At 40.9% G+C, this 12601-nt stretch overlaps 1 protein-coding gene across 1 annotated transcript in view; it reads left to right on the plus strand.

The window, feature by feature from the left end:
* arb2a (ARB2 cotranscriptional regulator A) overlaps nt 1-12601 on the plus strand; it is a 166591-nt gene that overhangs the window by 89521 nt on the left and 64469 nt on the right. Inside the window, exon 9 of the mRNA XM_086314021.1 lies at nt 10127-10243. Coding sequence (XP_086170147.1) covers nt 10127-10243 — 117 coding nt within the window. The remainder of the gene's footprint in view (nt 1-10126; nt 10244-12601) is intronic.

Below are 12601 nucleotides of genomic sequence, written 5' to 3' on the forward strand. Positions count from 1 at the left end.
TCACTCGTGCTGACATGCACACACATACACACAGACGGTGCACACACGGAGAAAAAAATATTTTAAAATGACAAGATAATCACTACATTCAAACTTACCTTCAGCTCTGCATAAATGCCTTTCTCTGAGATAAACTAATAAATATATTTTCTTTTCAAATGTGCTCTACCGAAGGCCCTAATTACCATACGCTGACAAAGACCTGACAGAAGTGTAATAGTTAAAAGGTAATTTCACTACAAGTAGGAGTTTGGGTAGGGAAAAGGGTCAGTGACACCCCCTCCCCCACTACCACCACCACCACCGAACCTACCCATCCACCAGCCTGCCTCCACCTCTCTCTTTAACGATTTACTCACGCGTTTCGAGGACTTTTTGCATGATTGACTGACAAGGTCTTTTTCCGAAATAGCATCTTCAGTAATAAGAAATAATTGACTCCCCCTAATCAAAAAAGGGTTCATGGAATCCACAAACCCAACTGTAATCTTCTGTGGCATTTCCAGCAGAATTGACAGTCCTCATAGCTTCAGGCTCTATACCACTTTGATTTAATTGCTTTTTTTTATAAGATTAATAATATGCTTTATACGGAGTTATGTGTGTGTGCTCTGTGTGTGTGTGTGCGTGTGTGTGCCCATTTTCCTCTTCTACAGCTTTGTTTTTAATCAACAATATCACTTGAAAAGAACTTCAACTGGTGTGCCTTTTTTTTCTTGCGAGGTTTACGTTTAATTTGTTAAATACTGTAGTAATTTTTTATGTACTCAAAAGAGGAAGGAATGTTGTTGTTGTTGATCACATTATTATTATTATTATTATTATTATTATTATAGTCCTCTGATTTGATATTAAATCTGGTCCAACAGAGTATTTTGTGATATAATCTAAAATGAACTTTTTTTTCTTTATCCGGTCTATAAAATTGGCTAATTGAATTACTTTGTGTTTTCTTAAACTCTGCTTCAGTATTATTTTTTTTAGATTTTGGTCTCATGTCTTGATTACTTTGGGCATAAATATAATAATAATTTAAGTGAGCATGCCTTGCGAACTGCAAAGTTTTTTACATGATGGGGAAAATTAACTTGGAGCTACCCCCAGCCTGTCCAATTTGTAATATGGCCTCAACCCCTTCCCCTCTCTTTCTTTTCTGACTCATCTTTCCTCTCGTTAAAAAGCTGTTTTAAATCATGGCTAGTGGCAATGAGAAGTTAATTTCAGATTGTTATATATTACCATTAATTTCATTTGGCCTTCTGTAAATTTCCCTCCCTCACTCTCTTCTGCCTTTGAGTACAGCAAGTTCACAGAGCCTTTTCCTCTTTTCTTTTCTTTTTTTCTTCTTTTTCTGGCCCCTCTCTTTTGTCCTTGCCCTGCGGCACAGGAGACGAGCAAATATGAAGGAGCAGAAGATGATAACTGATGGGAGGAACACTTTCGTTGTCATTTTACCTCCCCTCCCCTTTCCTTTTTTTCCGGAACTTTTTCCCATGTGTTTTTCAAGTGGCCCGGGTAGTTTAAGCACACACTTCTACTAAGTAGGGTAGTATGCTTGTCCATATTAGGGTTTTTTTGCTGTCTACTTTTACTTCTCTTTCTTTTTTCCTTATTTAAAGTGAAGGTGTATGACTCTCCACCGAGATATTTGGTATATTTGGCCATGAGCAGACACAACCCTTTCAAAGAACGTACAGTAGCTGGACTTTTTGTCTTGATCTGTAAAACTATAAAACTGGATTTGTATGAAAACTAAAAAACTTGTAAAAAGAAAGCTTGAGCTGGGAAAAAAGAAGAAACAGGCTCTGTTCCCAAAAACAACAAGAATGGGGGAAAAAGGATTAAAATTTAGCTGTACTTCACCGTTCTCATAACAAATTTAGAAAAATTGGCTGGAAATTCCCACAATGAAAATTCCAACTCATAGCTTGTTGAAATTTTCTCACTACACCCCAATTTAGAAATGTTGGCTTCGATGCCAACTCTGGGCTCCGTTAGTACAAGAAATCAGTGTTTATCAACCCCTAAGGCTGTGTGTGTCTTAGAAATGGACAGCAGTACCCAATGGATATTTAACACATTAGCTTTGGCAGAGCAGAGAGTGGTGTGAAAACACACTGATTTCCTAAGTGGCAATCATATCAGCCTCACCATCACAGAGGCAGCAGAGAGCAAACATCTGTGTGTGTGTGTGTGTGTGTGTGTGTGGGTGGGTTCAGGAAGCCCTTGCTTTTCCTCAGTGTCAGTATCACCCTGAGTTATAACCCAGAGGTCTCACCCTCCTCCTCCATCCACCCTTGTTAGGCCCTCTCGTTCACTCCCTGCCTCTATCAATCCCATTCTCCCTTGCCCTCTCCATCCTCGTCTCCAACTGAGAGTCACCCATCCAAATCTATGTTAAAACAGGGTCATCCCCCGGTGTACACTTAAAGACTGTCCCTTTAACCTGCTCCGAAATACTTAGGGCTATTATTATAGCTTATAAATCATTAAGAAAGTTTAATTATACAAAAATTTCATGGTAGAAATGTGCAAGCTGACACATGGGAAGGGGAATTTAATGGGCCAGCAAGTCCCAGCACCGTGAGGGAAAATATTGAGGTTAGGTTTCTATTTTACAGCATTGCCGGAGGGTTGGGAAACAGAGAGAAAGACAAGAAAGAAGCACTTTTAGAGTAAAAAAAAGGAGAGAAAAGACAACGAGGAGGCCTGTGTGCGCTTCGCAAAGTAACTTTCCCATTCCAAACTTTAGATTGAAGCTGTTAATATGGCCACTGATTTGGGAACAATAAAGTCACTATCCACGATACCTTGTGTCACTTATCATGAGAAAAATACAATTAAATTAAAAATAAATTTTTAACATGCCACAGTTTCACTTTGTAAATAAAAATTTGTCTAGATAGATTTACAATTTGAAGAATTTCTTTTAGTGTCACTAAGAAATTTAAAAAAATAAAAATTCCAAATTGTAATGTTACAAATATTTGTCCACTTCTTAACTGTCCGTGTGATTTCAGAGAACATTATGGGTGTACTATAAATGTATTATAAATACTACCACTGTCCAGATGTTAATAAGAAATTGTTAAATTTTGTTGTAGTAACTACACCTTGTTGCTGTCCATTTAAGCTGCTGCTTAATTTACCATGTGTTCACGATTTGTAAATAAGCTGTTAGTGAAACCCTGTTGGAATTCAAACATTTAAGTGCTTATGCAATTACATGTCGCTATCAGGAAGAGCGAGATTGATGTAGAAAATCTGTGACTATGTGAAGAGAGCTTCGCTAAGCTCCAAACAGCCTGGCCTCACCAGCCAGATGTGCAAATGCAAATTAGTCAGGAACCTCTCAGTTCACTTTGGATTTCCACAGGATGTTATCAGCCAGCGCAGGGCAAAGTGCCTCTGGACACAGTTGAAATAGATCATATCAAACCTGTCCCATATTACCAAAAAACCCCCAAAACAAACGGTGATAAGTCCAGGGGGCCAATGTGCCTAGAATCTCTGGCTTCCGGGCAAACAGAAAGTAGTTTAATGAATATACACATACAGTATTACATATAAAAACTCTCATTCAATCCTGTTAATTTGTATTAAACTAATAAACCTGTAATAAACCTGTAATAAACTAAATTAATCGGGTTTAGGGCTGTCTCTTTTCTCTGTCACACTATACTATTATTTACGATAAACTTTTTTCCGACACCATTCATCCCTTTCTTCTTGCCCTTTCTCTCTCCTCCTTCCTGTCTTCCGATCTTTCTCTTGTTTTCCATGTGGGCACAAGCGGGGCGCAACGCCCGCAGCCAGCAGGTTTCCTGGCATGCAGCTCCTCATCCTCTGCCTTTTGTTTCCACCAGTGAACAACCATTCTCCACCTCTGCTGTGTCAGTAAATATTTATTGGCCTTCCTTTTCCTCATCACCCCCACTGTTGTCGGTGCGTGTCTGTGCGCCTGTGAGTGCGTGTGGTTTGCATGTTTATACACACACAGAATCCTTCCCAGCGCATACACTGACATGCGCTACCTCCCTCTACCCAGTGTCCGGTGCCGTCACTCACACATCTCAGCAATGCCGCCCCGTCACCCCGTCCCTCCACCCACCATCCTCTGTTTCTCTCCATCGCTCCATCATGCTTTTGGCGGACAGTCGTGAGAGGAAACAGCGGAGGAAGTTATTGCAGTTTTCTCCTGCTCTGTCACTCTGCCTGCCACAACAGAAGTTTATGCACCTGAGAGAACCAGAGGGGGGGAAACCCTGCAAGTAAATGCATGTGACCTCAGCGAGCAAAACCTCTGCACACTCCCACCACACTAAAGGTTGCACATACACAAACATACTCCCTCTCGTTCCCTAGGGCCCAGTGGCCTCATGCTAGAGAGGCCTTCCTTCCTGCAGTTAAGACAAAGGAAACCGGGGACCGACAGGGGACCTGAGGCCGCTGCTTCAAAGCCACAGGAAGCGCCAGTGTTGTCTCTTCCTGTGGAGGGTGTTGGAGCGTGGAGGGTCAGCTGCCTGTGTTTTCACAGCCAGGGACGAACAAGGATGAGTGTGTTGTGTGTGTGTGTCACATCATTGGTAAGATATCTGAACACGCTGCACTCCAACTCCTGTCCGCCCTCTATGACCTCAGATCACTTCCTAGCTACACATTAGTATGTAGAAATAAAAGAGACAACACATGTACAGACACACATACACCATCATCATCATCATTCCTGTGGTCAGTCAAGTTCTGGTTAAAAGCCGAATCCAGATAAGCATAATCAACCTAACTGCTATTTATCTACATTGTCCTCATTAATTTTAGATGGAAATGATAGGAAATGGAGTCTCTGTGAAAGCAGCAGTCAGTTTGTTTTCCCTTGCCTAGTGCTTGCTACTGTCTTTGCAGAGTCCGCACATGCCTTCAATGTGTACATGTTTGCGTGTGTTTGTGTTTGTGCCCCTCTTCCAATGTTGTTGTATATGGATTTATGGGGGTGTATGTGTTAGTGTGTCTGAGCCATGTGTTTTCAAACCTTCCGGTGTGCACCCACATGCGTGTTTGTTTGTTTTTTCTGTGTTCGCCCTGGCTTCTCTGATGCTCTCCTCTTACTCTCTGGCAGGCACAGGACAGTTAATCAATCAAATATTTAAGCAGTGCTTCAGTGCTCAGTGGGTAGTCCTAGATTATCTGTGGCTGTTGGCAGTGCATGGCGCAGCCACATTATAAGCCTTGTCTCTGACTGGCATCATTGCGGGGTGCTTCCCTCTCTCTCTCTTGCTCTCACTCGCTTTCTCTCTTTCTCTCGCCCTTAGCCTCTACTCAGTCTTTGCTCACTCTCACTGACACTCTACATTTTGTCCTTTTTCATTCTCACCTATTTTCTGTCATTCTCTCTCTGTCCCTTGTTTTCCTTTCTCTTGTTTGCTGCACTCTATTCACACACTCTCTCTCTCTCTCTCTCTGTGTATAATTGTGGCTTTTCACATTGACTGTCTGACAGTGAGCAAGGCCCCTTAAAGAGCTCTCATCTTTCTGTCTTTGCCTGCTTCTCTCTTTTCTCTCACTCTGCATTCTTTCTAGGGATGAGTCTGCCTGTCTCCCCACAGGGAACTCCATTGTGGATTACCATTCAGTTTTCGCCCAATTATCTAGTGGCTTTTGCTGCCTTTGACACATAATTATCAAAGGCCTAAATAATTGTCTTTATTATTGCCGGTGTTTAGATGTAGCGTCAGTGGAGCAGTCATGAGCAAGGGAGCGTCACGGGGAGAGGAGAGAAAATGAAGTATTTATCTCGACCAGAGATTCGCTTAGCATGCTGTTAAATGATGTCTCGTCGCTTATTTCAACTCCTAGTCCAGATAAATAAACATGATTAATATGCCCCCCCACCCCCCTCCCCTCCTTCATACACACACCCATCGCATATCATATTCTGTGTCAGTGGTGAAAATAAGATTATGCACAACAAAAAGTCTAGCAATTAGCTGGCTTTGTAGTAGGAAGCAGCTTAAAGCGCTAAACACTGTACTTTACTGAGGGCCGTGTGAGAGGTCAGGTACAAGACACATGGGTTATAGACAAGTCTGCGTGTGTGTATCTGCATCTGTTTGAGCGACTCCAAATGCGTGGGGGTTGGCTGTTTCATAGAGCTTGTGAAAAGCTGGATTTAGCAGAGTTGTGCCAACCGAGGGGGTCAGAATATGTGATATTTGTGGGTCTCTTTAGCAACCAGGCCCTCTGCAGAGAAATCAAAAAGAAATGGTTTACGAGGAGGGGGGAAAAAGGGAGAAGTAAAAAGAGGGAGAAGGATTTCAAAGTTCATCCAGAGTTTGAATGTATGTGGGTTGAGGGTGAGCTCAAGTCTGCATCGTCAGTTGTGACTCAGATTTGTTATCGTGGTTCAAAAGAATGTAAATGTGATGCTAGTTGGGGTCAAATCGAATCCATATCACAGTGAGGGAGTGTGTTCAAAAACTGCACGGCCATGAAAATGGGTAAAGAAATTGTGTTTACACTGTTTTTTTGTGGCGCTTTAAATCATGCTATTAACAAATCCCTGATAATTGCGCTGAATTAGACTTACAGTGCTGTTATGATGTAGGATATAGATAAACCACATTAGGCAGGTGATAAACAATTCATCAAATTCTTCTTGGGTGCGTGGCGGCTGCCCTTTAAGTTCCGGCTTCCAGATCAAACCCCAGAGCATTGGTCCCATTTAAACATAATCTTCTACTTATGTTTTAGTAACCCAGAGAAAGCCCATTTGCTTCAGGGATGCTGTTCTGATGTTGACTCTTTGGTCCGATCTCTCTGTGAAGTGGGACGAGGGAAAAGAGAATTTTCCTCCTGGGGATTAATAAAGTATTTATAAATACTCTTTGTTGTGCACATCTGCCTGTATGTGTCTCCTTTGTCTAGCTTTATCTCCATAGTCCTTTCTGGGGGTTTTTCTCCCACTTTTGATATCCACTGAGCTTCTTATAGTCTTCCGCCTTTATACTCCTCTTACATTTTTTTACACACCAGCCCCACATGTCCAACATCCACCCACACCCATTTGAACTTTACTCTGCTTATCCAGCTGCTCTAGCATTAAAGGAAAGGCCAGCCGAGAGGCGGCAAATGTCTCAACATCTGTGTGTTGGTTTTAGTTCAACAAGTATTTCCACATGTTTCTTTTCCTATTTCCCTGTCCGATACTTGACTGATCACAACAGCTGGCTTGTTTCCTTGTAAAAGCTGCTGTCTGCAGTTACATAGTGAATTAGCACATTTAACATTGCGGGTATACGTGGCTAACACTAACTCACAGGCCATTGTGGTGTGGAATGATGAGTCATATGAAAAAACATCTTACACTGATATCCACTGGAGAATATTTGGCTTCGTGCTTCTGCTTGTGAGTTAACAGCATTACTCTCTTAGAAGAAGATACAGACCTGCTTAGATTATGCTTTCAACATGCAGCTAACCACAGATGTCATTGTGGCTTGTAAAACATGGGACCCAGTGGGTGTCAAAATTACTGTGGTTAACGGCCACACGGCATAGAACACTCTCTCCTGGAGTCATTATTTGTCAACCTATTACCCCAAGTGTTACCACAGCCAAGTGCATGTGTGGAGGCATTGCGGCAATGAGAGCTGTCAGAATGAGTGATTGATATAGGCACTGGTGAGAGATGGAGTTCTTTGCTCCTTAATCTTCGGTTGAGGGAAGCAGACTTTGTTTGGTGAGATTTCCTAATTTGTTTGCACTCCTACTTTTAGCAAATTTACAACAAAGTGAATGTCTTTGAGTAGCAAATGATAGAGAAACTTAAACAAAAAAAAAAGGCTAAGAAAAATAAAAGACTTTTTTTGTTGTTGATTTTCATATCATTAAAAATTAGGATGACAGGTAGGCTCTGCCTACCACAACGGAAATAAAAGCAACCGAATACTGTATATTCATTTTAAAAGGTAATTTTAGGATTCTAACAAGTTCTCTTTAACCCTTTGAGGTCTAAGTTGCCATTAGTTTGGTAGTTAGTTATCATTAGATGTCCTCAGCACTAATCCTCACTTTAACATTGGGCAGTCCCAATATGTCATTTTTGTTTTTATTAATGTTCTTTTTTCCATGGCAATTAAGGAACAAAGAAAAAAAATCAAACCTCACCCACATCAAAAACTATATACATATTTTTCAGCTATGGCATGCTTCTCATGTCCTCTCTTATTTCGTAAGTACTTTAGAAGTAAAGTAAATGACATGCTGAAGTACTTTAAACAAAGTTAGGCTTACAAAACAAAAGCCTATTTGACACACTGACAAATGTTTGGTTTTACTTACAGTTCTCCTACAGTTCCTACAGTTTTAATATACCAGCGATGTCAACTAAACCTTACCTATATAGAGTATGTTTAAGTTTTCCTTTCAAAAGAAATACATGTTGGAATCATTGTTTTACAGTAACAATAGTAGCAAGCAGAGACTCATTTGTCTGTCCACCTGGGCATTTGAAAAGATGCTGAGATTTCTGCCCAGGCTTGGGCAATGCTCTCGACTAGGTTGAAGTCACATGCTCAGTGTTTTCCATGGGCAGTCAATCCACTCTTGTTTTCTGGTCTAAACTGGTAGTCCTTTCACTCAGGAAAGGGCCCATTTGGCTAGCACCAGAAAACAAGGCCCTGACTGACACCTCCAATTTTAAAAGGTTGACTTTGCAGCTCCCATGGGCCCAGTTCTGCCAGAGGAAAGCTTTTCAGCCAAGCAAGGATGAGGAGGGATTACAGTGAGGAGTGTGTATCAGTGTGTATGTTTTCGTATGATTCTCTGTGAATGAACCTATATGTCTGGACAATGTCTGTCCTTTTAAACTCTAAAGTTGTGTACTTTTTTTTATTAAGTATGCTCAAGTGTGTACCTCACCTGTCAGGCTGCTTTATTCTTCTCTGATAGTGAAAATGTTCCTTTGGTAGCCTTATCAGGTAGATGATATGAGTCTTTTGTGCCTTAATAGATCCATTTATCTCTATATACTTTAATTTGGCTAGGTATGGGAGGATGTATTCAAATGCCTAATCTCATTTATTGCATAGCCAGCCAGAGCTGCTCTCTTTGATAGCTCCACCTTTAGACAAACATTCATCTCCTTGTCCCATTTTAAACCTCTATGCCCATTAAAAACATGGCTTCATACCTGTGGCTCAAGCCAGTTTTGGTTTAATACCTTTGGGCTTTTATAGGCAAATATTTATCCAGCACAAGTCCCAACTAATGCCTTATATTCTAAACTCTTCCCTCAGCCTTAACCTCACCACTTCTTGGCATGTAGCCATAAACACCTAGCAGTCCACGACACTTTCTAAATTTACTGCTTCCTCAGAGGTACTATGCCGATCCCTTAGTTCAGTCTCTTTCTCAGCTTCTCTAAATGTATAAAGTAAGTGATTGTTAACCTATTGTTGCAAGTCCTGTTCTCTATTCTGTCCTTTTTATCTTAAAGTTGAGTGAAGCGGCTCGTTCCCAAGGCTTGGCTGTAGTACTCCTTGGGGTAGCACCAGCGGTGTGGGAAGTCTATTGTAGTGCGGTAACAAGTCCTTTGTGTGACATTTTCCTTGGCATTGACATTCAGAGGGGAATAGGAAGACGGGCCTACGAACACCACATTCTCTGTGACATGTGAAGGGAAAGGGTATTAAGAATGGGGACCAAGGTATCTGAACGTGCACAGGAAAGGACATTTGCACAGAACGTGACAAGGACACACTATGGTGGAGCAGTGCTCTTTCATATTTCACTTTACAACATTATGCTCTATACATGAGGTTGAATCAGTATCCTTGGGTTACAAAATTGTCCACTGGGCTATTGATGTCACCAAGAAATATGCATTCAGTGCACTCTAAGAAGTAGGCAGTTGGGCCTAGTATTCATAAATATATATTTGGTTTGTCTAATAAAATGCATTTGTTTAGATGTATGATTTTCAAAATGCAGGTGTTTATTATTCAAAAGAGTTTATGACTCTTATAATATTCCTCTTTCTCGAGCAAATATTTCCTCCTCAGCACGAATGACGGTGTTATTAACATGCTGGATGTGTGACTAACACAAGCTTTATTTGTTTTTATTGCAGATGAATCAGAGGGAATTAGAGGTGAAAAACAAAGTATGTGCCGTGGCTCTGACTGATTCCGCTCACAACATCTGGCTACAGGAGACCACAAAGAGCACACAGGACTGGATGCAGGAGGTGAAATAACGGCACAAGCTCGAATACACAATCACGTTTTAAAAGCAGCGATATTATGTGCAGGGATCATGCCAATGATGACTCCCGTCATGATAATGTTCTGACCTGTGAGAATGCTAAGTACTGATTGCTCAGTTATTACTAATTACTAATCAGTAAAGATGGATTGAACTACAATAATTTTCAACACGGCGTTTATTTTGGTTGCAGCTATGCACCTTTAAGTTTCAGGATTGATTTGTGGTAGTTTTTGTACAGTACAGTAGTCCAGAACCACATTTTGCTGTGATAACAGTCACACAAAAAGCACACACAACCAGGCACATAAACACGCAAACCCAGTGTGGTGGGGCGTGGTCTGCGGTGCAGTGCGGACGCACCTGCACGGCATCATGCCCGCCGTGTTAAAACACAGGGACTCAGGGGTTGGTGGTTGTTGTGGTGGTGTGGAAAAATGGTAAATAAAGATGGCTCAAAACACGGGTCTGTGGTCCCGCCGTGCCTTAATTCCACCATGCCCAGACTCACAGGTGAAAAACAATTGCATCTAATCTATTGTAGATAGAAACAAAGATGCTCCAAAATTTACAGTAGTCCATCCATGATTTTTCATCTCATGTAAATTGTATACCGTACAGTTTGTCTGTATAACCCTACTGACCTACACAGGTATCCTTGAGTAACAGCAAACCTAAGATGCCATGGAGAACCATTGTTTGCATGTTGTCCTTTTTTCTTTCGGTCTTCACTTTTTCCCTGGGTGCATGTCAAGGAATAACTGAGACAGTTAACCCTCGCTGGTGCATGCGTATGAAGCTAGGCAGATGAAGTATCTGTAAGAATGCGTGCATTTGTTCATGTGTGTGGGATAGAATGCACGTGCACATGTGCATTTGTGTTAGCTTCATTTTAGCATTTGCCCTTTCTAGTGTGACCTCTGTGCCATATGCATCACCTGGGCTCACTCAGTATGCACATACAGATGAGATAACATCCAAGACCAAAGCTGCTGGAGAGCCAGAGATGCAAATGTCATACGCTCACACAACCATTCACACACAAACGCACACATCACATACCATACTTTCATTTGTATTACATTCTCTATCCATATCCCTTGCCTTTTGTTTTTGCTATCTCTGTCATCTCCAAATCTATGTGTGTGTGTGTGTGTGTGTGTGTGGTTCACGTATTTATGTATGTTGGTTTGATTGGTGGGGATTCAAGGTTGCACTGCCTCCCCTTTCTTTCATGTTGTTTGGCATTTCCTATTTTTGATTCTTTTAAGGGACGTGTAGGACACCACATAATTGGCATGTTAAGTAATTTTTCTGTTTGGAATGATTAAACAGAACAATACACCTGAAAAACGACGAAAATATCCAACTGTAGTTTTTCGTTGATTTAGAGAGGAACCCACTTAATTAAAAGGGAACAGGCAGACTGATGCTTTGGTTTGCTCTTTAAAATGCAACAACTACAACAAAAATGTGGGAGAAACGTACATCTACAGATTTCACACACATTATTTCACCTGCCTCTGTTCCTTATAGTTTTAACTGTTAAACTTAGCAATAGAGATTTATTGCTAATTAATTCTACCACTGTACTCTATGTCTGTCATTCTAAGGAAGAATGTTGTATGTACAGTGACTTCATAAAAACGTTGGATACAGTCTTTTTGAATGCTAACCATATAGCTTTGGGTTCTACTGTTGCACAGTTTTGCTAATAATTGGCTTAAAATGAAGATGTGTGTGTGTGTGTGTGTACATATATATATATATATGTATATATATGTATATATATATATATATATATATATATATATATATACATACATACATACATATTAGGGGTGCAACGATATTCGTATCGATATTGAACCGTTCGATACAGTGCTTTCGGTTCGGTACGCATATGTATCGAACAATACAACATTTGTAATTTATTTTATCAATTTTCCTTCTGACGATGCTGTCTGTGTTGAGCGCTCAGTGAATCTGTGTTCGACTACTCCGCCTAGTCGCGTTTGAATTTGCGCTTGTTTTTTTGCTTTCACTTTGCAATCGTGCGAACTGTGTATAGAGAGCGACAGCACTGATCTGTGAGTGATGATAATTTGTGCACCAATTCCTCTGACATCGTCTTATTAATCGTTAGCTTACTATGCAAACATGACAAGTGAAATCTCCCGCAGCTTACACATGTGAGAGGTTGATCGCGCAGAGAATCGCTGAGCTTATGTGAGTGAGCGTGTAAAAGCATTTCAGTTCTGCTGAGCCAAATAAGACAGGTCAGGGTGAAGAAGTGACAGCCAAAGAAAAGCTTACCACAAAACGGAGAAGTTATGACAAA

The sequence above is a fragment of the Aulonocara sp. 'chitande type north' Nkhata Bay genome, linkage group LG12 (assembly GCF_057382095.1).
Source record: "Aulonocara sp. 'chitande type north' Nkhata Bay isolate Kocher_YH1m ecotype deep benthic linkage group LG12, A_spYH_male_GT1.1, whole genome shotgun sequence".
NCBI lineage: Eukaryota > Metazoa > Chordata > Actinopteri > Cichliformes > Cichlidae > Aulonocara > Aulonocara sp. 'chitande type north' Nkhata Bay.